Source organism: Plecotus auritus (assembly GCF_963455305.1).
Source record: "Plecotus auritus genome assembly, chromosome: 1".
In the NCBI taxonomy this organism is placed as follows: Eukaryota; Metazoa; Chordata; class Mammalia; order Chiroptera; family Vespertilionidae; genus Plecotus; species Plecotus auritus.
In genome coordinates, this window is record NC_137770.1 from 172,788,546 (window position 1) to 172,813,074 (window position 24,529).

At 41.6% G+C, this 24,529-nt stretch overlaps 1 protein-coding gene across 2 annotated transcripts in view; it reads right to left on the reverse strand.

The window, feature by feature from the left end:
- Positions 1-5,418: 5,418 nt before the first annotated feature.
- The window catches only part of TET2 (tet methylcytosine dioxygenase 2), a 146,779-nt gene continuing 127,668 nt past the window's right edge, over positions 5,419-24,529 (reverse strand). The window contains exons 9-11 of one of the 2 annotated variants that reach the window (XM_080651220.1): positions 12,899-13,036; positions 10,368-10,722; positions 5,419-8,419 (exon numbers count right to left, since the gene is read on the reverse strand). In XM_080651220.1, coding sequence (XP_080507346.1) covers positions 6,909-8,419; positions 10,368-10,722; positions 12,899-13,036 — 2,004 coding nt within the window. In that variant the 3' untranslated portion in view covers positions 5,419-6,908. Of the gene's footprint in view, positions 8,420-10,367; positions 10,723-12,898; positions 13,037-14,314; positions 14,503-24,529 lie in introns of those variants that run through there. The other variant, XR_013959625.1, reaches the window with a different exon arrangement.

The following is a 24,529-nucleotide window of genomic DNA, read 5'->3' on the forward strand; positions in this document are numbered from 1 at the left end:
AAAGAGTAATATGCAAATTGACTATTACTCCAACACAGAAGATGGCTGCCCCCATGTAGACACAAGATGGCTGCCATAAGATGGCCAGCAGGAGAGGGCACTTGGGAGGGACCAGGCCTGCAAGGGAGGGCAGTTGGGGGCAATCAAGCCTTCAGGGGAGGGCAGTTAGGGGCAATCAGGATGGCAGGGGAGCAGTTAGGCATCAATCCTGCTGGCAGGGCAGTAGTTAGGGGGTGATCAGGCTGGCAGGCAGAAGCAGTTAGGGGCAATCACGAAGGCAGGCAGGCGAGCAGTTGGGAGCCAGCAGTCCTGGATTGTGAGAGGGATGTCCGTCTGCCTGTTTAGGGTCAATCCCTCTTGGGGTCCCACATTGGAGAGGGTGCAGGCTGGGCTGAGGAACACCTCCCCCCCCATGCACGAATTCATGCACTGGGCCTCTAGTAAGTAATAAAAATAAAACTGTTGTAATTTTCTCAATGATTTATTTTTTTCTCTTTGGTTTATTTTTTTCTTCTGCTTTTACCTCTTAATTTATTTGAGCTTTTCACTAGTCTTTGTGGATTTTGTCTGTTATAAACTGTGACATCATTCCAATTACTGGAATTTTCACACAATCACCAGGGGGATTATGAACTTATCTGAAAATCATCCTGAGGCTTTCTGACATGACAGAACAGGGGATTATTCCCTTTCCTGTCACTTTCTTCTCTTTAGCCTTGAGGTCCTTGTGATATTTCATGATCAAGAGTTTTGCTGTTCCATGAACCTGTCTTGTCAAGTGAGGGAATCAGGGGTCCTGCCCATAGGGAGAGGGGCAAGGGATGAAGGAGTCAGCTAGACAAGCACTAAGGTATGGTCAGCGGCTTGAAGTATGGAGAGATGAAAACCTTTGTAAGAATAATAGTTTAAGTCTGGCTGGTGTGGCTCAGTCAGTGGTTGAGTGTCGACCTATGAACCAGGAGGTCACAGTTCAATTCCTAATCAGGCCGTATTGCCCAGGTTGCAAGATAGATCCCCAATAGAGGGTGTGCAGGAGGCAGCAGATCAATGATTCTCTCTCATCATTGATGTTTCTATCTCCCTCTCCCTCTTCCTTCCTCTCTAAAATCAATTAACAACAACAACAAAAAGAGTAATAGATTATTCTAGTTTGTGCTTAAAGCTTTGCATTCTCATTAATCTTTAGCACATCCCTAAGAGGAATGCACTGTTTTACAAATGAGGTTTAATGGCACATAACTAGTAAATTGCAGGGCCAAATCAAGAGCTGGGTACTTTCTGCTGCACCGTTACTTGTTATTCCTTAGAGCTAAATCAAGAGCTGCCCATGAGAGAAGGACTGAGGACATCTCAGGTTTCAAGAAACAACACCCACATTTCTATTCACATGACTATTCTGTGCACGGAATAAAAGCAGTGGTCAGTGAATATGCCTATACATCTTTAATTCGGTGAATTTAAATGATCTGAATTCATTCTTGCGGGGGTAGAGAAGAAGTGGAGCGTTTTTATGTAACTACTATTTTACTCAACACCTAAGTAGAAATCTCATTTCAGTTTGAATTAAGAACTGATTAGACAATAAAATGTCACACTGAGTAGAGAAATTCCTTTTGAAGCAGCACAAAAGGAAGTCCCTAAAGAAAGCATATTTGTCAAGTGCATATGCAAGGAAAAGAGTGGCTCCTTTCAAGAGCGAACACTGCCTAGACAAGCTAAGAGATTTGTGAGAAATTGCCTGGTAAGAGAGGGAAGTGTAGGCAGGTGGCCTCAAATATATGGGAACAAAAGTATCTTTGTTCCTTGAAACTGAAGAGTGCTGGTAAAACTGAAATGATCTATAATTGCAGCTAATTGTCATCTCCGAATCTCTTATGAAAGTTTTCTCACCACTCCAACAACTGGAGAGTGTGTTTCTCAGGGGAGGGGGGCATTGAGAAAAGGCCCCAACCCCTTACTGGTGAGCCATGTGACTGAAGTTAATGATCACTTGTCTTTATGCAGTAAGCACTCTCCCCTCACATTGATGCACTCTCCCAGCCTTCCGTTTATGCCGGATACTCATCTCCAGGTGGCCTTTAAACCAACAAAATCAACGTCTTTTCTCCCTGAATCAGGTTCTCACACTTGATCAAGTATAACACAGTTGAGTGAGGCAGGAGTCAGAGCTAAGCTAGAATTACCCAAAGCAGGAGGATTTTTATGATAAATTGACTCAGTTATCATGAGACTGAAGAAAGGAGCAGTGGTACTGTGTGTGACAGGGCAGCTGTGTGCCTGCCTGCCTGCCTGCCTGCCTGCCTGAAAACATTCACTCTTGGCAAGTATTTCCAGAGGAGGCAAAGGGCCAATAGAACTTCGTGAATGATGGTTCATCTGTCATTCCCAGCTGCCTCCCCCATCTCAGTCCACCTGCAGGCTCACAGCAGCAGGCCTGCCCACACCTTCGTTTACAGGGCACTGGCATCACCTGCCTCAGCCAGTGGGATCTGCATTGGGCCTGACAGGAAAAGCTTTGAGCTCCCTTCGCCCTGGGCTTGGCAGACTAGCAAATGAGGAGTGGGCGGTTCCCAAGGCTCAGAGGATGGATGTGAAATGAGGGTTGACAATGCCCCTAAAGGACTGAAATTAAAAAAAAAAGAAAAAGATCATTGGATCACTGCTTTTAAGTGATATTGCTGCTGCTTTTACTATGCTGGCTTTGAGTAGAGTGCTGGAAGAATCACCCAGTCAAGCTCAAAGGTGGGCTCAGGAATGACTATTTAAATCAGATTTGGCCCAAGCTAACAGAGAGGGAATTATGGGAAAGGGAATTTCCTTACTTATTGCATGATGAAAATGATTTCTCTGCCAATTTGGGAAGGGAAGGGATAGAGGTTGGGCAGGGGTGGGAGGAGGGATGCGGGCTGGGAACGGCTGAAAGGACGTAACTATAACTAGTTACTGTGTTGGATGTCTTGTGTTTCTAGGAAGTGCTTCAGCGGGAGTGCACCGGTGCTGCGTGAGAGGTGAGTCACAGGACAAAGAAGAGGCAGAGATGAGGACACCCTAGCCTCCAGCTCCCTGAAGCCACACGGGATGGATGAAGACATGCGTGTCTATGTGGTGCTGCCCAGCCCATCTCTCCCCTCTTTTCTTGTCCAACACAACCTGCCTGTTGGATGGGCAGGAAGAGGAATCTTCCGTGAGAAGAGTGGACATAAAGAGGAAAATGTGAATCTAAAAATCAGGGTGGTCTTAGACCAGAGAAATGTGAACTCAACTCCAGTGTACCTGCTGTTGCTGGTGGCCCTTACAAACTACACACAGGAAGGGATGGTCAGTCTAATGAAGGTCAGCAGATGCTATTACTCTATTCCTGACTTACACTGGCTACTCAAGTAAGGTGAATACACTAACAAGTAAACTGGAAAAAAAGGCTAATACCTAAACTATTTAACCAGAAAAATATTTTGGCCTTAATTATGTGGATATTACTCTAGATATAGTTTAACATTAAGAATGACTATCTAAAATTATCTTTAAAAATACGAATTCTTTTCATTCCCTTTAGCCTCGTTGAGATGGCAATAACTTAGGCAGTAAACAGAAACTTTAACAAGACAATACTTAGAGTGCATTAAATAAATATAAATTTTATTAAAAACACTCACATAGCGTTATCAGGAATGATATAATAATAAACGCTTTCAAATAACTTGCATTCATAACATTACAATACTTACAGTATTTACAACCATCCTCAGATTTTATAGACAAGCAAACATTTCATGAAAATGAAATGAAACTAAGTTTTTAAAAAAGCATAGAAAAAATGCACACAGAGTTCATTATCTTAGTGTCCAACTGCAAAAGGTTCCTATACAAGTTGACCACTAGCTTGAGAAGTGAACTGTACACCACTGTGCGTCAATCAAGATGAAAAATTCATTCAAGTAAAGTTGACACCACTCAGAAGCATTTTCAAGTATGGCTATATAGTCAACCTGATATTCCTATATAAGCAAACTGGAGATCTGCTTGCCATTCATTCTGAGGCAGGTTTTATATTTACAATTATAGATCTGATATTTACAATATGCCATTCAATTTTCTCTTCTTCTCCCTACCTAACCTCTCCTGAACCCTCCAAACTATATTTCCTGCTCTTGCTGGCTAGCAGTTTGACAAGTGACAGTGGATGATATAGAAACCAAATATTCATAAAGGGATGGATGACTCAAAACCAACAAATATGCATGTAGTAACCAAATATTTGGCATTAGATATATGCTATATGTAAAATATTAAAGTCATGTGGTTTGACATTTGCAAAGCAAATGTTTTAGAAATATTTTTAAATTGGTCACAGCCAAAAAGGAAAGTTTTTAAAAAGACAAAAGCCATGTTATAAAGAAAGATTTGACCAATAAACCTCAAAGGCTCCCTTGATTAAAAATTTAAAATTATAGTAAGCAAAAGTGTACTTAGACCAAAATGTAATTGTACAGTCAATTGCACACCATACCCCTAAATGTTCTGCCTGTTTGGGGACGTCCTTATGGATCTGTACCTTACTGATTACAGGATCAAAACATCTTTATTTAGAGAGTTGAAAGACTCTAGCCAGCAGCCACTTGCCAAACTCCTGCCTTATAATTTTCCCTTTATCAACTCAGTGCATTCTATTTCCATGTAATTTTTTTCCTGCTCAAAACAGTCAAAATATTCCCCAAACTTTTAAAATGCTTTTCTTTACAATAAAAGGGGTCAACAGATATACAAAATTAGTTTTAGTTACATGAGGACATATACAAGCAAAATAGGAGGGATTCAAAGTAAAAGGTTTAAATCCCTGAAAAAGAATATGTTTATTAACCTACAATTTTACATAAACACAGGTGACATGTTGGCATAAGGAGAACATGAGCTGAAATATCCCTGATTTTTAGAACAAAAAGGTTGACGTTCAAGTTATACTTGCTAAGAAATCAAGTATTGAACAAAAAGGTATGCGTTTTAATTATAAAAAAGAAAGACTTGGAAAAATAATGATGGTACATGATGCTATAAGCTTTCACTCTCAGTTCAGTATCCTATTGCCAAACTAGTGTTGAGGTATATGACAGTAGGAATACCACTCAACCCTTTACTGAATTCTTAGCTCACATTATGATATATTTGTAGCAGGCTGAGTAGCACCATCATGATGTGAATTCTGCTTCAAATCCATATATATATATATATATATGTGTGTATATATATATATGTATATATTTAATTTTTTACAGTACTAAAATACTAAAGCATTGCGTTAAAAAAGTTTTGTTTACAATTAATTTACTTACTATACATCTCTTTCACTTCTTTATACAAATTAATGATTTAAAACCACCACAGCAAGCCAGCTGCCTGTTTCTTTTCTTTTCCTTTAATTAACAGATTCACATGGAACTAACCCTGTTTATTCATCTTATGCAGGCATCAGTCTGCTCGGTCCGTCTTCCTGGTAAAGAGGACACTTAAGCCAAGAAGTGACAATATCACAACGTACAATTATCAACACAAAGGCAGACTGACATTCAATTGCTGAAGAGCATACAGAGCCATAAAATCACTTTGCGTAAGTGAACGGCATGGTTGAGTCTGTGGCATGAAGTCAATCATTACTGAAGTTGATAAAAAATTCTGAAAAGTACATATTTGACCAATGAACTTGTCATACAATTTTGTATAAAACTGTTACAGTATAGCATGAGAGATGAGCACCAGAAAACATATGTTATGGACTAACGTATTCTCTTGAATCCAGTATGCCCCCTTTTGGATTTAACCGGCTGTATGAAAAATGGACACATTGCTCATCAGCAGATGTATGGCTAAAAGCAAAAATATTTTAAAAGCTTTCTTAAAAAAATCAACTTTGCATTATAGAATGAAAGTAAACTTTTTTTTTAAACGTCTCGGTACCTTAGCATTGTTCAAGTTGTCAAAGCTTAGGTAGGCAAAGTGCTTCTAAGACACCATTTAAAATATTTATACATATACATGTGTGTGCACATATACATGTGTGTGTGTATATATATATATATATATGTACATATATACGTTTATTGTCCTACAAGGACTTCACTGGATGAGCAAAATCCAGAGGCCTTTAAAATGTCCACTTTTTAAAAACAGCTTGTGTAAGAACAGGTAATTATAATAAAAACTTGAATGAAAAGGTACCCCTATTATTCAAGGGCATTGGAGTTCACTGATAGATCTTGATGATATAAAGGCATTAAATTTTCAACTGTTAAAGACACCATTTTCTTAGCACCATTTCTTAGAACATCCAAACAAATTCAGTGTTTTGCTGTCTATTCATTTATGCTTCCTGTAGCTATTTGATAAATAAAAGTTAATATTAAGATTACAGTAAAAACTGCATGTTAAAAAACCATAATTCCAGTATTTCAGTACATCGTATGTTCAGCACCAGATGGAATTTAAGAATCCTGCCACTGTAATACTACAGTACTTGCTTGATTTGTGTCCAGGACTATGCAAACTTGGTATTATTAAAAAGTGGTCACAGATGTGTAGAGCTGTAAGGTGGGGAAAAGTCACATTTACATATCTCGTCCAATAATAGAACCAGTGTTTAAAAATGTAAATTGTGGAACCCTCTCTTCCCCACCTTCGTTTTGCATAGAATGCTTTGGTCTTTTGCAAGGATGCCATCTGTGACCACTTAGGAGTCAGTGGAAATTAAGAGCTATGGTAAGGTGACCTCTTTTTTGTTTGCTGGTGAGCTGAGGTTCTTCCTACCACATTTGTCATGAATACTGTGTCCTTTCCCCAGGGCCCAGGTCATGAGAACTACACGGTGGGCAGGTTGGCTGTGGTCTTTTCAAATGAGGTAACCAACCCCGGGGGCGACATCACACGTATCTGTTGTAAGGCCCTGTGACCCGAGTGAAGGCATATGGAGATGTGGTGACTGTGGAGTCTGTGGTCACCGACATGGTCCTCTCGGCCAGGGACCTGATGAAGCGCAGGTAAGTGGGCTCGGAAGGCTCGTGCGGCTCGGTGGGCTCCCGCTTCACTTTCTTGCCGTGGGTTTTCTGAGGCACGTAGTCCGGGCCATACTTCTCGCACTCCTCTTCCTTCTCCCGTGCTTTCTCGGCCATTTTGGCTTCCCAGAGCGCCAGGCCATGTTTGGGCTCGTTCATGCTCTTGTGTTGGTAGAAGACGAGCGAGATCCTGGTGGGGTGATTCCGGTTGGGGTTCTTTAGGGGGGTCGTGGCGTGCAGCTCCCGCTTTGCACACTCGATGAGAATGGACCCATGAGCCGGAGCCACAGCCACGCCCCCGATGTCAGGGTCCAGGAAGCTCTGCTCGCTGTCCGACCAGACCTCGTCGTTCTCCTCCGCAGCAGGGGGCTGCTTCTCCTGGCTGCTCGCGTCATGCAGCCTGTGCAAGCCTTGCTGGGCAGCAGTTCGACCGTGGTTCAGGCCCGGAAGCATCTTGGGGAGCCCGTTAGCTGTGTGGGAAAGCAGGTCGTTCTCCTTGTTCTGGAGGTGCAGGGCGTGGAGAGAGCTGTTGAACATGCCCGGGGCTGCACCGTAGTTATGGAGCATATGAGAAGGTGGGTGATGCTCACCATTTTTATAGTCTAGGTTGGGGTTGCTCAAATTGGGTGGGAATCTAGAGGCGGATCCCAGGAAGTGACCATCCATCTCGTGCGTGGAATAAGGAGGCAATGTCCCCACGTGGCGCACGTTTGGCCTGGGAGTGCAACTGCTGAAGGTGTCTCCCTGCATATTTTGGTTTCCGTAACCTAAGGGTTTGGAAGTAAAACTCGGGCTATTTCCGAACCTTGGCTGGTAAAGTGTATGGATGGGCGGTAGATTTAGCTTAGAGAGAGGGTCTTGGTTTGGATATCTATATAGATCCATGGGCTGGGACTGGGGAGAGTAAGAACCCAGATAGGAGGAGCAGCTGTCCATGGATACGTTCCCGTTGCACTGATATGATGGATATTGGTTGTTCTGATTTAGAAGCCCAGGGTAGGGGCTCATGAGATTAGAAGAATTCAAATATGAGCCCGCAGTTTGGGATGAGGTTGAGTAGTAGTTCACACAGTTGGCGCCTCCTCCATAAATATCCGAATTGTGTGAAGAGCTTGAATAAGGACTAACTGGATTGGGCCGTCTCATATATAGATTGGTGGGTCCAGAAGAATAGTAAGAGTTGACAGTCTCTGAATGATGGTTATTAGTCAAGGGGTGATGTGGTGGCTGCTGCTGGAGTGGCTGTGGCTGTGGCTGCGGCTGTGGCTGTGGCTGCGGCTGCGCCTGTGGCGGCTGCTTCTGTGGCTGTGGAGGCTGTTTCTGTAGTTGCTGGGGCTGTGACTGGGGCTGGGGCTGCTGGGACAGCTGCATGACTGGTCCTGAAAGTCACAGAAGTTTTGTGGACAAGATAAGAAAAGAGCGGGAACAAGCATGCTTGATTATTATTTTATGAAAGCCAGTGAGGATGCTTAAATGCATGTAAGAACCACCACCAGGATTATGCAACATCCATCAAACAAGGTAAGAGCAGAGTCAGGGTGCTGATGACTGTCTGGCATAATTTTTTGTGTCTAAAGCAGCAGAAATAAAATGACAGACCTCATAAAAGGAAAGTCTGGTAAATGAAGGTAAAGGTAGTGAACACCCAAAAGACATTCCACAGAGAGCATCACATTCTCTGGAGCCTCTGCTTCTGATCATGCCAAACTCTCTGCATGAAGTGCCCTCCGCCCTCCACCCAGCTCCCTGCCCTCCCTTGGCACAGTCATCCCTTCCTTGAGCCAGCCTTCTATGACCTCATCTTCCAGGGCTTTTGTATTACCCACCACAAACATAAGTCACATGAAGCAACAGTCACAATGTATTGTAATTATCCATGTTTAGTCCTCTCTTTAACCTCCTAACAAGGAATTCCTCATGTGGGAAGGGACCATGTCTTATTTTACTTTATTTCTCCACTGCCTGGCACGCAATAAAACTGGTTAAATAGTTAAAATTAAGTAGCATAAAATTTGTTATGAAAAGATTCAGCAATGCAATGAGAAGAAAAATGACATTCATTTAAACACCCAAAGCATCTTCTATAACACACGAACCCATTTCATTAGCATGCTTTTGAGAAGAGAAATTTATAGAGTTGTAGATGAAACTTTCAGCTTTGCAAGTGACACTTTAAAAAGTCATACTATTGTTTCATGACCTCACTTAAGAGCGTTACCTGAGATCAGAACAAATGGAGCTGCACTGGCAGCCCTGACCACCGAAACAGTCATTACAGAAGCCGGTAAGAAGGGACAAGAGGCCAAGCTCTACACGCTTACACTTTACAGCTAACTTAAAGGAGATATCATGGACTGAATAGGATTAATTTCTCCTAGTGAGTCAACCAATCAACAAATATTTATTAAGCATCTTTGGCACATTATTCTAAATTACTTAGTTTCTTTGGGCTTCACAATGAATCAACAGGAAGATTTGACTTTCTAAGCAAACTGGTTCACTAAACTTACAAGATATACACTTTTCTCTTGTTAATGGTCAGGCCTATAATTTGGATATGGACATTACATTGTTGTATGATTCTTTACACTATTAACTGCTGACATAAAGCAAGGGGCTATGGACAGAAAATATCAACTTAAGTATTGATAAGTCACGTTCTATTGCTACTACTATAGATGTGATCCATGGGATGGGTAAAAGCTTTATAAGAACTACATGTGGACCCACCTCCGAAACCTCAAACGTAGTATGGCTAAGGAAAGGCATCTTATTCTCCCGCCACTACCCCCTTAATCTTGTTCCAAAACTTATTTCAATAAATTGTACTGCTTAAGTTATCTAGGCTTAAAACTTTGGAGTCATCCTTAAATTTGTCTTCTTCTTATCCCAATGTTTTGCCACCAGTATATTAATATTAATTTTGGAAGAATTCACTTCTGTCATTTTTGCTACATCTTCATTGCCACCACCAAAATTCAAGCTCTTATTACCTCACTCTTGGTTTATTGATTCTGTCTCCAAACTATTAGCTCCTTTCGCTCTAATGTGGCCTACCTTCCACTGCTAGATTAACACTGATTTCACCATATCACTTACCTATCAGGAGATTCTGCCATTTATTACAGAATAAAATCCGAAGTTCCCCGTCAAGCTGATGGTGCAATAGCTCAGTACCATCTCCAAGAGCAAAGCGTGGCCCTTGCAACTTTAGAGAAGATTCTGGTACAGAACTAAGACCATGACTAAATGTGACCTTCCAAAATGAACAATGCTCATTTTAAGTATCATGTAACATATATATCTATAGGCTTACGTTAAATTTACCTGCCAAGTGTTTAGCCTGGGCTGCACCTTCAGTCTGCTTTGTGCGGGATGGGGCTGACTTGTCCTTTTCATTCTTATGTGCGCTGTTCTCCAGAGAAAAAAGCTTTTCGGCTGCAGCTTTCTTGGCTTCTAGTTTCCTCTGTCGGCATGTCTTCACTGGCTCTGCTAACATCCTGACTTTCCGCCGAAAAGAACTCAGCACCTGAATAGCACCATTTCGTTTCTTCTCCTCCTGAGCTTCTACACTCCCAAACTCATCCACATCAGAGACTTTGTAGAGCGGCAGCACGTGGAGCTGCTCATCCTCAGGCTTGCCTCTGATTTCTCGATTGTCTTCTCTTGTGAGAGTGCATACCTGGTAGGAATGTAAGACAAACAGCCTGTTTCAGTCCAGAACAACTGTGTGTGTGTGTGTGTGTGTGTGTGTGTGTTTCTTGCTCTCAGTATTTAGATTCGTGGTGGTGGTCTACTGGACCAGACCAGTGACCATAAAACTATGTCTGTTATTAATAAAGAGTGGATCAGTTTCCCCAGCAGCATGGCTCAATGATTGAGCATCAACCTATGAACCAAGAGGTTGCAGTTCCATACCTGGTCAGGGGACATGCCCGGGTTGTGGGCTTGATCCACTGTGTGGTATGTGCAGGAGGCAGTGAATCATTGATTTTCTCTCATCATTGATGTTTCTATTTCTTTCTCCCTCTCCCTTCCTCTCTGAAATCAATATATATACATATACATATATATACATATACATATACATATATATACATATATACACACACACACACACACACACACAAACGCACACACACACACACTGAGTGGCCAGATTATTATGATCTCTGAACACATAATAATCTGGCCACTCAGTGTATATCCTATATAATAAAAGGCTAATATGCAAATTGTCCCCTCAACCAGGAGTTCGACTAGCAGGCAGGCCAGCCAAACGCCCATGTCCCCTCCCCTTGGACAGGCTAGCCAGACCCCAGCCATGCATGAATTCATGCACTGGGCCTCTAATATATATATACACACACTGAGTGGCCAGATTATTATGCGTTCAGAGCATAATGGTTCTTAAGTTGATGCTCATAATAATCTGGCCACTCAGTATATATGTATATATGTGTACACACACACACACACACACACACACACACATGTAATATGCTAATTAGATCGGATGTCTTCTGGACATCCTTCCAGATGTCCTTCTGGACAATGCCATGGTGGCAGGGGCTTAGGCAGAGGTGGTTAGGGGTGATCAGACCGGCAGAGGAGAGCAGTTAGAGGCAATCAGGCTGGCAGGGGAGAGCAGTTAGGGGTAATCAGGCAGGCATGTAGAGTGGTTAGGGGCAATCAGGCAGGCAGGTGAGAGGTGCTGGATTGCGAGAGGGAAGTCCGACTGCCGGTTCAGGCCCAATCCAGCCAGAGATTGGGCCTAAACTGGCAGTCGGACATCCCCCAAGGGGTCTTGGATTGGAGAGGGTGCAGGCTAGGCTGAGGGGCCCTCCTCCCCCCGTGCACGAATTTTGTGTACCAGGCCTCTAGTGTGTGTGTGTGTGTGTGTGTGTGTGTGTGTGTGTGTATAATTTTTTTTTTTAAATCTCCAAAGAATATGCTCTATGAAAATCCTATATGGGCTACAAAGCCTAAAATATATACTATCTTGCCTTTAAAAGTTTTTCATCTCCTGCCCTAGACAATTAAATCAATACTTTCTCTGCTTCTCAACAAAAGCTTTGCACAGTTTTCTCAAATTCTTTCCACTATTGCTACTACCTCCCTGAATTTTTTTCTACCCTACAATGTAACTTTAGTGCCTGTCTTTTGTTTTCTCATTAACTGGTCACCTTCCTTAACTATAACTATATCCATGTTGATGACTCGTTAGGTTGATGAATGCAGTTTCTTCACTTGAACTTTCTCATTCCTTATCTCCACCTAGGATCATCTCTCTCCAGGCAAGCCCTTTTCCCAGACTTCCTTAGTATGGAAGGTTGCCCTACCCTAAGACTGTATTCATTTTCCCTCTGTACCATAGCCTCCAATTACAAGGCCCAGTGCATTTCACCCATTGGAATATGCAGTTCCATGGGCTCTTTTTCACTTTGAATCTTCTATAGTAGTTACTGTGACAGTGACGACGTGCTTCCATTAGTACTTCTCTGCAAGGTGACTGGTACTTTGGCTTGCTGCTTAACTGACCATAACCTACCAGATAGCTGACATGTAATTTTTAAAGATTTTTTTGGCAGCCACCTGCTAGGAGCTGGCAACTCATAGACACTGGTTTAGATTAGCACCAAGAATTTCCATGATTTTCATGTGCTTGTCAACACTGTTTCCCCTGGTGTGCCAACCTGTTATGAGAGTACTAGTTATGCCAAACAGTTATGCAACAACAGTTCATTCATGAAAACGCTGCTGTGCTGTGTGACACCTGCAGAGAGCGTGTTACTCTCACCAAATGCTGCTACCTGCCAGCCCTCTGCTCCTCCACGCCGGTCCTCAGCCGCACTTACCAAGGTGCTGCCATTGTGCATGTTGTGCAAGTCTCTATGGGCATGAGCACAGAAGTCCAAGCACGCAGTGACCCCTGAGAACGGACGGCCTTCCTTCAGACCCAGGCGGCATTCTGGCGCTCGGTGTTCATATTCAATCTGAAAAAGACAAGTATGTGTGTGAGTGGGGAGGTACTTAGGCTTTTTAAATTCTTGGGCATACATTTGATAAGAAAGTACAAGACCTGTGCAGTGAATAGGTCAAAAAGACACTGTAATATTTAGAACTTTTAGAAATGTTGCCTACTTTATATCCAAAAACAACAGGATCGTACACAATAAAGCAAATACCTTGACATGGTAAAGTTTTTATTTGAGAGTGTTGAGGTATAACTGACATTAAACAGAATATATTTAAAGAGCACTATTTGATAAGTTTTGACACAATAATACATGAAACCACGCCACCATCAAAATAATGTAGGTGTACCAGTTAATAATGTGGATTTTTTTTCAATAGATGGAGTTACACATATGTTGATATATATGAGATTTGATATGTATGCTATTTTGTTGTATTGACAGCAAGCTTCAAAACTTCATATGTCAAATTTGCTGAAGGTATTAACATCATAGATATTTTTACACTTAAAAATGTTGCATTTGGTGCCAAAAAAGCATTTGCAGGAAGTTTTAATTCATCACTTTATTTTGAAGAAAAGTGCTGCTGAATACTTCGGAAATCTTATGGTGAACATGTTCCATCTCAAGATACGTGTAAACGCTGGTTTAAATGCTTTAAAAGTGATGATTTCAATGTGAAAGACAAAGAACTTCCAGGTCAACCAAAAAAGTTTGAAGACCAACAATTACCAGCATTATTGGATGAAGATGCATGTCAAACTAAAAAACAACTTGCAGAAAGATTAAACGTTGCTCAGCAAACAATTTCTGATCGTTTATAAGCAATGGGAAAGATTTTAAAGGAAGGAAAAATGGGAGCCACATCAACTGAACGAAAGACAAATGGAAAGCCAAAAAGTCATCAGTAAAATGTTGCTTCAATGGCATGAAAGAAAGTCTTTTTTTGCATCGAATTGTGACTGGCGATGAAAAGTGGATTTATTTTGAGAATCCCAAATGCACAAAAATCATGGGTTGATCCAGGTTAGCCATCAACATGACTACAAGGCCAAATCGCTTCAGAAAGAAGACAATGCTCTGCATTTGGTGGGATCAGGATGGTGTATTATGAGCTTCTAAACCAGGTGAAACCATTAATACTGATCACTACCTACAACAAATAATCAATTTGAACCACGCTTTGATCGTGAAATGACCAGAATGTGCCAGAAGACATGGCAAAGTAATTTTGCTTCATGATGACGCACCATCACATACTACAAAACCAGTTAAAGACACATTAAAAGATCTTGCCTGGGAAGTATTAATCCACCTGCTATATTCACCAGACCTTGCTCCTTCAGATTACCACTTGTTCTGATCGATGGCACACGCACTTTCTGAGCAGCACTTCAAAATGTACGAAGAAGAGGAAAATTGGGTCTCTGAATCGTTTGCCTCAAAATAAGAAAAGTTCTATTGGGACGGTATCCACAAATTACCTGAAAGATGGGGAAAATGTGTAGCTAGCGATGGACATTACTTTGAATAAAGCACTTTTGATGTTTCTCTTGAAATTATTGTTTTCTTTGATTATAAAATTCGCATTATTAACCGGTACACCTAGTACATATCCATCACTCCCCAAATTTCCTCATACCCCTTTACAATTCATGCCTCCTCTTTGTTTCCAGGCACCCACTCATCTCTGTCACTGCTGATCAGTTTTTTTTCTAATATAAGTGTTCAATGCTATATTTCTCTAAGCAATGCTTTATAGCTGCATCCCACACATTTTAATGTCATCTCTTAATTTTCATTTCATTTGAAATACTTTCTAATTTCCCTTATATTTTATTCTTTGACTCATATGTCATTTAGAAATATATTGCTCCATTTCCAGGTATTTAGGGATTTTGTAGGCATCTTTCTGGTACAAATTTTAATTTAATTGGCTTTAATTTAGTGGCTGCTTGCTTTAAAGTTTATGGTGTGCTCTTTAACTTACCACAGTCTGCATTCAAGTAATATTATACCACTCCATATATAAGAACCTTATAACAGTATGCAGTAATCTCTCCTTATCCACAGTTTTGCTTTCCACAGTTTCTGTTACTTGTGGTCAACAGTGGTCCAAACATATTCAGTGGAAAATTCGAAAAATAAATCATTTATAAGTTTTAAATTGCACACCATTCTGAGTAGTGTGATGAAATCTTGCACCAACCTACTCAGTCCCACCTGAATGGTGAGTCATCTCTTTGTCCAGCATCTCTAGCTATATGTGCCAGCCTACCCACCCATTAGTCACTTGGCAGTCACCTTGCTATCAGATTGACTGTGTGGTATCTCAGTACTTGTGTTCAAATCACCTTTACTTTACTTAATGATTGCCCCAAAACACATGCACAGTGATGCTGGTAATTCGGATATGCCAAAGAGAAGACATAAACTGCTCTCTTTAAGTGAAAAGCTGAGTACAGTCCATAAGATATTTTGAAAGAGAGAGACCATATTCACATAACTTTTATTACAATATATTGTTACTAGAGGCCCGGTGCACGGATTCATGCACTGGTGGGGTCCCTCGGCCTGGCCTGCGGATATCAGTCGACCTCTGTGCTGCCACAGCCTGGCCTTACCCATCAGCTCATTGGGTTCCAGCCCACTGTCTGTGTCGATCCTGCACAGCACAAAGTAGTGCACCAAGCAACAGGCGGCTGGGAAGGAGCCTGAGCCCAGGCTGGGCGCCTTGCAGCTCTGGTTCATCTCAGCCCCCGCTGTGCCTGCCACCACCACCGCTCAGGTGTGAAGGGCAGGAGAGGCTCGTATTGCCACAGCTGTGCTCGCCAGCCATCAGCTTGGCATCTGGCACCTGTCAGCTGAGTGGTGCTTCCACTGTGGGAGCACACTGACCACGAGGGGGCAACTCCTGCGTTGAGCCCCCTGGTGGTCAGTGTGCATCATAGCTACCGTCCAGTCGTCTGGTTGCTTAGGCTTTTATATATATAGATAATTATTCTATTTTCTTATTGTTTTTACTCTCTTTCTATGCCTAACTTATAAATTAAATTTTAGCATAGGTATGTATGTATAGGAACAAAAGTATATGTGGGTTCAGTACTATTCGCAATTTCAGGCATCCTCTGGGGGTATTAGAACGTATTGCCTGTAGGTTGGGGTGGGGTGAAGAGGGGAGGGAAACTACTGTCTTCCAATTCCCAAGCCTCTGTGCTACTTCAACATGTTATAAAACTCAGAGTACACTGTTAATATTTTTTTTATTTAGCAAAGTATATTTAAAATAAGAAAAAGTCTTTTTACGCACATATATACTATTTGTGATTTTTTTTTTTTTATCAATCCCGATTTCTATTTGGTATCCTTTACTTTTTACCAGAAGATTTCCTTTAACATTTTTGAAATGTTAGTCTGCTGGTGGTAACTTATTTCAGCCTTTGTCTAAAGAAAATATTTATTTTGTCTTTACTTTTAAGAGTTTTCACTGGTTTTCTAAGTTGACAGTTTGTTTTTTCTTTCAGTACTTTAAAGATATTTCTCCTCTATCTTCTTTCTTGCATTATTTTCCTGACATGAAGTTTCCTGTGTTTATTATCAGTTTCCTCACTAAATGTAATATGTCTTTTTTTCTCCTTCTGCCTTTCATATTTTTCTCTTTATCACTGACTTTAAGCAAATTGATTTCCATGTACCTTTCATCTAGTCTACTTCCTGTATTTTTTCCACCTCTATTAGGGGCTTTCTCAGCTTCTAGGATCAACGGGTTTATAGTTTTGAACAAATTTTTGGGGGAAAATTTAGCTCTTATTTCTTTAAAATTTTTCTGTACACTATCTCCTTCTGATACTCTAATTACATATATATTAGTGTAATAATTAGTTTAATCATTAGTAGGTCATCAATCTATTAATTTTATTTCCAGTTTTGGTTTTTCTCTTTATTTCACATTGGAATTTTTCTATTGCTATGTATTCCAGCTCACTAATCTGCTGTTGATTCCATCTAATGTATTCTTTTATCCAGACATCATGTATTTTTCATTTCTAGAAGTTTAATGTGGGTCTTTTTTATATCTTCTTAGTTTTCTTTATCATGCTTATACTTTCCTCTGATATATTTTAATGTCCTTGTCTACATATTACCATTTCATTTTTGGAACAATTTCTATTGATTGCTTTCCCCTTGCCCTCATTATGGGTCATATTTTCTCACTTCTTTGTATGACTAGTAATTTATAAAAATGTGTTTCTACTGATTTTAGAGAGAGAGGAAGGGATAGGGATAGAGACATAAAAACAATGATGAGAGAGAAACACCGATTGGTAGCCTCCTGCACGCCCCCACCGGGGATTGAGCCTGCACCTGGGCAAGTGGGCCATGACCTCTTGGTTCATGGGTTGACATTTAACCACTGAGCCACACTGGCCAGGCTATGCCTAGTAATGTTTTATGGGATTAAGATATTACAAATTTTACCTTGTTTTAGAGATTTTTTAAAAGCCTTTGTTCTGGGATGCCGTTATTTGGAGTCAGTTTGATGCTTTCAAGACTTAATCTCAACCATCTTTAGATGGGACCAGAATAGCCTAATCTACTTCTGCTACCAAGGCCATAAGATTCTGAATATGCTCTTCGTCATTTTGTGTGTTAATAGGTCTTTTTCTTCTGAATAGTATTAACAAAACCTTTGTAGGTCATGTATGAAACCAAGGGATTGTTCTGCCTACTCCTCTTGATGGCTCTTTCTACAGCCTTGGTAATCTCTTCACATGCATGCACAGTTCAGTAGTCAGCTGAAGACTCAAGCAGAGCTTTCTATAGATATAGGAGCTCTTCTCAATGATGCTTTCTCCTCCCTGGTACTATGGGTTGTAAATTCTATGATGCTACGTCTCCATATTCTGAGCTTTGTCTCCTTAATGCATACATAACCCTGGGGTCTGTTCAGGAACCTCCTCCCAGCCCTGGAGCCTAATGTACTCTTCAGGAAATAAGTTATGCCCTTTTTTAAAAAAAAAAAAAACAAAACACTGAATTTATTAGGGTGACATGGTTTGCAAAACTATAGAGGTTTCAAGTGTCGACTCAATAAAACATCATTTGCACACTGAATCATGCGCTCATTGCCCCAAGCAAAGTCTCTTTCTGCCCCGCTTTGCTCACCTCCACCTCTACCTCACCCCCTTTCCTTCTGGCTGTTGCCACAATGTTGTCTGGGTCCATGTGATAAATTCACCTTTTTATTTTATTTAATTAATTTATTTTTTAAAATATATTTTATTGATATTTTACAGAGAGGAAAGGAGAGGGATAGAAAGCTAGAAACATCGATGAGAGAGAAACATCGATCAGCTGCCTCCTGCACACCTCCCACTGGGGATGTGCCCGCAACCAAGGTACGTGCCCTTGACCGGAATCGAACCCGGGACCCTTCAGTCCGCAGGCCGACGCTCTATCCACTGAGCCAAACTGGTTTTGGCTAAATGTTCTAAAATTTAATTAATTTCTCCTTTCTCTAGCATTAATATCTTGTGCTTTTTCTACTTCTACATATAAAAAATTGTTATATATGGAGTGGCCAGATTATTATGATCTCTGAATGCATAATAATCTGGCCACTTGGAGAGAAACCAAGATGGTGGCATAGGTAAGCACCTGAACTGCTGCCTCGCACAACAATTTCAAAACTACAACTGAAAGACAAAACGGACATCATCCAGAACCACAGAAAGGCTGGCTGAGTGGAAATTCTACAACTAGAAGGAAAGAGGAAAGCTCACAAAGACTCACAGGAGTTACGGAAGGCAGAGGTATGGAGGCGCGTGTGCTGAGAGGGATGGGAACTGAGTACATGACTGGATTTCTCAATCGGGTTGGAGACAAAAGCTCCCAACTGCTCTAAACTCCAGTTCTGGGTGAGACTCTGGGGACCCAGACTCATATGGGGAGAAACTGGACTGTCTGGCAGCAGGCGAAACTTGAGGGTGGCTTTCTCGCAGAGGTGCTTGCAGAGATTACCATGGGACACTGAGACCCAGGGGCCCTTAGGGCAGGGCTGACAGGAAGCCACTGCTGCTTGCTCCACCCTGAGACTTCTCCCCATCCAAGCTGAGCACAGAGGCTTTTGCATATGAATGGCCTGGTCCTTTGAATTCTAAACTTACCTAACAAACTGCAGCTGAGTTAGTGAGACACAGAACATCCAAAAGAAGGCCCAAGGCCCCACAGCAGCTTGCACTGCTTCACAGCTGGGCCTCATCTGGGCACCTCCAAAACCCAGACAAAGAAGAGGAATCTGCAGATCTCTCTGTAGCTCCTGCTGGGTGGCCTCAGGCAGAGGCTAAATTAGCACCTCCTTGGAGATCCAAGAGCCAGTGTACCCAAGGGTCAGAGTGGGACCATCCAGATTACAACTCCTCAGATCCATAAGGGACACACTCAGGGGGCAGACTCAGTGAGCACCAAAGCTCCACTGAAGCAATTCTTGTCTCATAAGGGTGTCTCCAGCACAGAAGTTCTCCCATCGTAGACAAAGCTGATCATCACAGCCAATTGGCCTGGAGGTCAATTCCTCCCAGTGATACCAACAACAATCAAGGCTTAACTACAACAAGGCTGTGCATACAGCCCACAAAGGGATGCACCAAGAGTGCCCACCTCAGGTAACTGGGGAGGCTGAGCCACTGGGCCCTATAGGACACCTAGCACACAAAGCCACTCTATCAACTCAGGGAAGCAACCAAAATGCAGAGACAAAGAAACAGGTCACAAATGAAAGAAATAGAGGAAAGCAAACAATTGGATATAGAGTTCAAAACCATGGTTATAAGGTTACTCAAGAATCTTCTAGAAAAGGCTGATAAATTTAGCAAGACCCTCGAGGATATGAAAAAGGACCAACTAGAAATTAAGCATACACTGACTGAAATAAAAAATAATATACAGAGATCCAACAGCAGACTAGAGGATCACAACAATCAAGTCAAAGATCTGAAATACAAAGAAGCAAAAAACACCAACCGGAAAAGCAAAAAGAATCCAAAAATATGAAGATAGTGTAAGGAGCCTCTGGGACAACTTCAAGCGTACCAACATCCAAATTATGGGGGTGCCAGAAGAAGAGAGAGAGAGCAAGATACTGAAAACCTATTTGAAGAAATAATGACAGAAAACGTCCCCCACCTGGTGAAAGAAATAGACTTACAAGTCCAGGAAGCACACAGAACCCCAAACAAAAGGAATCCAAAGAGGACCACACCAAGACACATCATAATTAAAATGCCAAGAGCAAAAGACAAAGAGAGAATATTAAAAGCAGCATGAGAAAAATAGTTACCTACAAGGGAGCACCCATACCATTGTCAGCTGATTTCTCAAGAGAAACTATGCAGGCCTGATGGGAGTGGCAAGAAATATTCAAAGTGATCAATAGCAAGAACCTACAACTAAGATTACTCTACCCAGCAAAGCTATCATTCAGAATTGAAGGTCAGATAAAGAGCTTCACAGATAAGAAAAAGCTAAAGGAGTTCATCACTGCCAAACCGGTATTATATGAAATGCTGAAAGGTATTCTTTAAGAAGAGGAAGAAGAAGAAAAAGGTAAAGATAAAAATTATGAACAACAAATACATATCTATCAACAAGTGAATCTAAAAATTAAGTGAATAAAAAATCTGATGAACAGAATAAATTGGTGAATATAATAGAACCAGGGGCATAGAAAGGTAGTGGACTGACAATTCTTGAAGGGAAAAGGGTGTGGGGGGTGCGGGAAGAGACTGGACAAAAATCATACACCTATGGATGAGGACAGTGGAGGAGGGGGGGTAAGGGCAGAGGGTGGGGTGGGAACCTGGTGGAGGGGAGCTATGGGGGGAGAAAAGAACAATTGTAATAATCTGAACAATAAAGATTTATTAAAAATAATAATAATAATCTGGCCACTCAGTGTATATCCTATATAATAAAAGGCTAATATGCAAATTGTCCCCTCAACCAGGAGTTCGACCAGCAGGCAGGCTGGCCAACCGCCCATATCCCCTCCTCCTGTCCAGGCTGGCCAGACCCCACCCATGCATGAATTCATGCACCGGCCCTAATACACACACACACACACACACACACACACACACACACACACACACACTGAGTAGCCAGATTATTATGTGTTCAGAGATCATAAAAATCTGGCCACTCAGTGTGTATATATGTATAAAAGTAAATCCAGTCCCTGTGAATTCATCATGGCTAGAATCTGGACTCACAACATGATGTTTTTAATGGCTTGAATATTATTTACTACTGGGTTCACATAGTATATTTGTGTATTGAAACTCATGACTCTGGCCTGGCCAGTGTGGCTCAGTGGCTGAGCATTGACCCAGAAACACGAGATCACTGGTTCGATTCCTGGTCAAGGCACATGCCCAGGTTGCAGGCTCAGTCCACAGTAGGGGGTATACAGCCAGTCAATGAAGTTTCTCTCTCATCGATGTTTCTATCTATCCCTCCTCCTTCCTCTCTCTCTTTACAAAAATATCAAGAAATGCTTTGAAGACCCAATGAAGCTTAACTTTAATAACAAGACTTTAACTATGAAAACAGGGAATAAAGCAAGGAAGCACATTCCGATATGAGAAATAAAGTTAATATATTCAGTTGAGGGAAGCAGGCAAAAATCAATGATAGGTTTTGACAGCATCCATACCTCAAAACATCTTCCCATTTACTGTGTGGAAAGATCACATGGCTCTTTTTTGATCTCTAAACCATGTTAAGCCATATAGATGAACATTACTAATGGTACCTATCATGCATATATAAAAAAAACCTTATCCATTCACAGCCATTAATTGAATTAATTTATAGAGACATTAAATCTATTTTAATGCACAAATGTATGCAGTTAAATTTTATTTTATTGTGGTAAGAACACTTAACATGAGGGAATAATGGCGGCGGAATAGACAGACGTGTTCCGAGCCTTGTCCCGGAGCAGAAAGAAAGAACAGCTGAGGGTCGCACAAGGAGTGTTTGTTGGCTGGTTGGGAGACAGCTGAATTCCAGAAGGAGGTGGGGGACTGCTGAACGGGGTTCCCCTGACCTGGCAGCACCAACTGTGGCTGGGTCCCCTCCCGGAGCTGCGGGGTTGGACGCGGAGTCTGCGCCATCTTGATCCGGAAAGTGGAGCTTATCTGAAGCCTGAGAATCCACAACGGCGGCACCCCAGGAACAGCTGCGAGCCCCAGAACAACGCTCCCCAACTGGCGCAAGCACACGGGTTCAGAGGAGCTCTACACTCCACCACGGAAAGGTCAGATTTCGCCTGGGATAAGGTGAGGTCTCTGGTCCCGGCGGGAGAGAGGAACGCGCGTTTTGCGGGAGCTGGAGGACCAGGGAAGTCTGTGCCTAGAAAAATCCGTGGCTGTAGGGGCTGGCGTGATCTGTGATTGTGGAAAGGGGTCCTCAGAGCTGCTAAGAGAAGGGCACTCTAAAAAGCAACCCATTTTGATCTGAAGTGCAGGGACACCCTAAGAATTTCAGGCAGTCCAGACTTACGCGCAGCCCCTGCGTTCCCTGGGTGCCTGGGCTTACGCGGAGTCCGGGAGTACGCACAACTGGGCTTTTTCCTCTTGAAATTCTTGCTTCTGATTACTAAGCCCAATACATAGGATCACCCAGTTGGGGACACCCTGGGAGACTGCAGGGGAAGGTTGTTTTTCTGGAACCTGGGGATCGGAGCGGGGAGTGACCATCAGAGGGTCAGCTCTGAGGCAGACCACTCCCACAGGCCGGTGACGAGTGCCACAGAGAAAGAAGGCTCTAACACTGCCTAGAGAGGCCATAGATAGACCCAGAAGTTAATCCAGAAACACTGCCACCCAGGGGCTGAATCACAAATCGACTCTTGTGTAATCAAAAATAAAGGAATACGAGAAATTAAGACACACCGCCTGCTTAAAATCAGGACTGGCTTACAACACCGAAGAGCAGTGGATCGCAGGGAACTGCAATACTGTCTGGACTGAGAAACAGGCGTGCCAAACAGAAAAACAGAGGAAGTGAATGACCTTCACTACTTCACATTTTATTTTTACCTTTTATTTTTTTATTTATTTTATTTTTTTTTATTTTCATTTTTTGCATCTTTTAATCAAGAAACTTTTTTTTTCTTTTTTCATCACTTGATTTTACCTTTTTAATGATTACATTTTTATTTTCAATCCGTATTATTACTACTGCTATTTTATCTTTTTTTTTTTTTTTTTTAAAGTGTCATTTTATTTTCTCTTCATTTTATTTTGGGATTAGGGTTCTACATTCTATTTTTATCGTTCCTTTAGCATCGTTTTACTCTATCTCAACTCTACCTTTAGGCCATCACTATCTTCCTAACCTCCCCCTTTTCAGTGTCCTGTTTATATTACCCTTTTACTGCTTTAGATTTTCCCTATTCTTTCTGTTTACCCCTTGTTAAAATTTCACCCTACTTACATATCTAATCTCCAATCCTCTGCTCCAAGTCCACATACACCTCTCCCTTCGCTGTCTGAGCTATCCATAAACTTGTCCTTCTCTCTGTCCTTTTGTTGTTGTTTGCTTGAATGTAGATTATATCCAATTTTTATGCTTTTTTGTGAGATTGTTTTGCTTATTCTTCTTTTGTTTATTTTTTTGTTTGTTTTGTGCTTCAGCTTTCCCTTGCCTCACTCCATATTAGTTGGTGTGGTAGTTTGTACTAATCCCCAGGCACTTGTTGCTGGCATTTTCTGGGATTAGTGATTGTTCTATTGGAGTTTTATCCCCAATATATATAGTCTGTTCCCCTTTCTCTCTTAGTCACTTTCTTCTCTCTCTTACTTTTTTTTTTTCTCTTTACTTTCCCTTTTCCCAATTTCATTTTCACACTCCTTTTTTCTTTCTTTCTTTCTTTCTTTCTTTTTCTTTCTTTCTTTCTTTCTTTCTTTCTTTCTCTTTTCTTTCTTTCTTTCTTTCTTTCTTTCTTTCTTTCTTTCTTTCTTTCTTTCCTTCCTTCCTTCCTTTTTCCTCTTCTTCTTTCTCTCCTATCACCTAATTTGCCTTTCTCTGGTGGTCACCTTTATTGGAGGTTATTAATATCGTGAATACATTCCTGTTCAGTGCCTTGTGAGTTGTACCTGGTAGTGCTGTATTTTGTGCCTTTAAATCAAACCAGGAGAGAGAGACTACATAACCAGACACCCAGAGAAGAGAGACCATGGGGAGACAAAGAAGCAGCCCGCATATGAAAGAAAAGCAGGCATCACCAGAAAAGGAAGTAAACGAAATGGAGGCAAGCAACCTTCCAGAAAAAGAATTCAGAGAAATGGTCATAAGGTGGCTGAAAAGAATGGAAGACAAATTCGACAATATGAGCAAGAACCAAGAGGAAATGAAGAAGAACCAAGAAGAAATGAAAAATGACATCGCTGCCGTAAAGAACTCAATAGAAAGCATCAAGAGTAGACTAGAAGAAGCAGAGGACCG